We start from the raw sequence: 3,255 nt of genomic DNA on the forward strand, positions 1-3,255 counted from the left end.
GAGAGTTTGAAAAGGCGAGGAGAGGGTTGAGTGGCATGGATTTTACAGCATCGTTGATTATTCATTACTTTTATCACTCCATCAATTCCACAAAGCTGATATTTTTGGAATGTCAAGTTTAAATGCATTATTGATAAAGTGTGAGATTGAACGAAAAAGGCTATTAGAGCATGTTTGTTTGTCCTAGATTCAATGATTTGTATATTCTCATGTTTTGATAAAGTGTGAGATTGAACGAAAAAGGCTATTAGATCATGTTTGTTTGTCATGATTCAATGATTTGTATATTCTCATGTTTGTTTGATTTTTAATCTGACAAGGAAAATAATCAATATCTTAAAAATAAAGAAAGTAATACAATATAATTCCCTAGCTTTTTCTACAATTCTAGGTATTTATTTTCCTAGTTTGTAAAATTCTTACATATTTAGATATTTAATGGAGTATAATTTTATAATATATAGTCTTTTCGTTCTACTGCAATTGAGTCATTTCTTTTTTGCACCCATTTTGAAAAAAATGATAGTAATAAATAGGAGAAAATTCTTTTTTTTTTGTTCAAGGGAACTTTAATCATTCCATAAAAAGGGTAGTTTTTTTTAATTCCCACAAAGGGAGTGACGCATGTCCGTGATGCGTCTCTGTTATTGAAACGCATGTCCGTGATGCGTCTCTATAAGACGCATGTGACTTATGCATCGCTTAAAAACGCATTTTTTTAAAGACACATGTAGCTCATGCGTTTTTATGAGAGACGCATGAAGCTCATGCGTCTCTCTAGCGTTCTGTTCTATTCTGTATTGGGGTGATTTATTTCATTAAGAGACGCATGAGCTACATGCGTATCTCATAAAAACACATGAGACTCATGCGTCTTTAAAAAAAACGTATTTTTTTAAGCGACACATAAGTCACATATGTCTTATAGAGACGCATCACGGTCATGCGTCACTCCCTTTGTGGGAATTTAAAATAAACTAACCTTTTTATGGAATGATTAAAGTTCCCTAGAACAAAAAAAGAATTTTCTCTAATAAATTGTTAAAGTATAAAGAAAGTAATGTAGAGAATAGTCTTCTCTACATTATTTGTTGTGAGAGAATATAACAATTGTGTAATCGAGACAAACAGAAATGTAAAGAGACACATAATTTATGTGGTACACCAACGTTGCGTTGGCTACGTCCACGGGCGGAAACGAAGAACAGATATTATTCAGAGTGTTTTCAGATTACAGAGTTATGCACCCTACTTATATATAAATAGACACACAGACGGCGGGCTAGACCCAATACAAAATTCAGACCTAAAACAGAAACATGCCCCGTTCGGCTAGCGGCAAATTATACATATTCAAGGCATACTAACATTATTAATAAAGAATAAGCCTCATTTTATTAGAGATAAAGAAATTATTAAAATTAGATGTAGACTATTTTATGGAATATATCAAAATACTCGAAAGAATGATTATTTTTATGGAGTATATGATAGAAGGAGTACTCTTTTTCATAAGTGAATCATGCATCAACACTACACTAATTTATTTCATTCAAATTTTTATTATAAAATTAATACGGAATATATTAAATCAGAAATAATATCTTACTTATTTTTCTATTCTTTTCTTTTTTAACTGGATGTAATATTTTTAAAACTAACATTTAATTATGCATGGAGTGATTATATTATAATAGTCGGATGTAATTTATTTTTGTTGTATTAAATGAGGCATTTTTTATGATTTACTCCACCTTTTTAAAAACCTTCATGCATGAGTCCCATTTTTACAATTACTTCCATTTCAATTCTGTACAACCCACCTTTAAATCCTCACCTCCCAATTCCCATCATCATCATCCAAACAAGCCTACCAACTGTTCGATGTTTTGACCTCTGCAACAAAATACCGACTAACAATGGCGGTCGAAGTCTTCCCCGACAGCCCAAGCGCCGAGATCAGCCCTCGCATCTCATTCTCCCACGATCTCCGAAACGACGCCATTCCAATCGAGCACTACGTCCCATCGTCTTCCTCCTCCACCATCGACTTCGACTTCTGCGTTTTCCGCGAGAGCTTCGACCACGAATCCTCCTCCGCCGACGAGCTCTTCTCCGACGGCAAAATCCTCCCGATCGAAATAAAAAGGCGATCGTCGCCGTCGATTCTCAGATCGGCAGCACCTCCGCTTCCTCCGCCGCCGCGGATGAATCCGACAATTTCCGGTTCGGAGAAGCAGAATCCGAGGCCAGCGACGACGACGACGTCGTTTTGGCGGTTCAAGCGGAGCGCGAGCTTGAACTGTGGCAGCGGTTACGCGAGGACGTTGTGCCCGCTGCCGCTTCTGTCGCGCAGCAACTCGACTGGATCCACGGCTAGCGTGAAGCGGAGTAATCAGAAGCAGAATTTTCAGAAATGCGCGTTGCCAAACAGAGCCTTGAAGGAGTTTTCGTCAAGTAACTACCGTAAACCGCCGGCGAAGAAGGTCGGCTACTGCTCGTACAATGGCGCCGTTAAAGTTAACCCCGTTTTGAACGTTCCGTCTGCGAATCTGTTTGGGTTGGGTTCTATATTTTCCGGTGGAAGGGATAAGGGCAAGAAGAAGGGATTCTTTTTAATTTAGATTTTAATAATTTTTCCATGCTTTAGCACAAAAGAAGAAAAACTATCAAAATATAAAATGTTTAATGAGGACAATAAGATTTGCATATTTACAGGTGAAATTTGTCATAGAAATTGGCTGTTTTTTTAAATTCAGAGTTGCGGCCAATCGAATTTAGTGGTTTTTGAGTTGATACTTGGAGATGTATTTGCATCCTTTGACACCCTATTTAGATAAACTTCATGCTTGTCAGCTTGTGTATACTATGTTTTTATTTGATAAATATTTGTTAACCCGCACAGTATTAATCAATTATCTAAAATATAGGTCCCACAAATATTATTGTGGAATTAAATCTTATACAACATCATTTGTTTGATAATGGTGATGGACTAGAAAGAGCAATTAATAATGTCTGAGTGAGTTTACCAGTTTTGGTTGTCAGTTGTCATACACCAACCTATTTATGGCAAGCTTAATCAAAATTATTGAAGCTTAATAATGAGTCAATGACCATCACCATGGATGGACTCTAGATCACAAACATTTAAAAGCTCTCACCAGCCAGCTAATTTTATTTATTTATATTTTCATTACCTCTCTTCGAGTGTATACTATATACCGTTAATTACATACTCTCCCCGTCCCAGAA

General features: G+C 36.4%; 1 protein-coding gene across 1 annotated transcript; it reads left to right on the forward strand.

The window, feature by feature from the left end:
• The first annotated feature begins 1,760 nt into the window (after positions 1 to 1,760).
• Positions 1,761 to 2,816, forward strand: LOC121789285. Its single transcript, XM_042187767.1, has one exon. The coding sequence runs from the start codon at positions 1,920 to 1,922 to the stop codon at positions 2,622 to 2,624; it is 705 nt and encodes a 234-aa protein (XP_042043701.1). The 5' UTR covers positions 1,761 to 1,919; the 3' UTR covers positions 2,625 to 2,816.
• The last annotated feature ends 439 nt before the right edge of the window (positions 2,817 to 3,255 follow it).

This window comes from Salvia splendens, unplaced genomic scaffold (assembly GCF_004379255.2).
Source record: "Salvia splendens isolate huo1 unplaced genomic scaffold, SspV2 ctg198, whole genome shotgun sequence".
Classification (NCBI taxonomy): domain Eukaryota; kingdom Viridiplantae; phylum Streptophyta; class Magnoliopsida; order Lamiales; family Lamiaceae; genus Salvia; species Salvia splendens.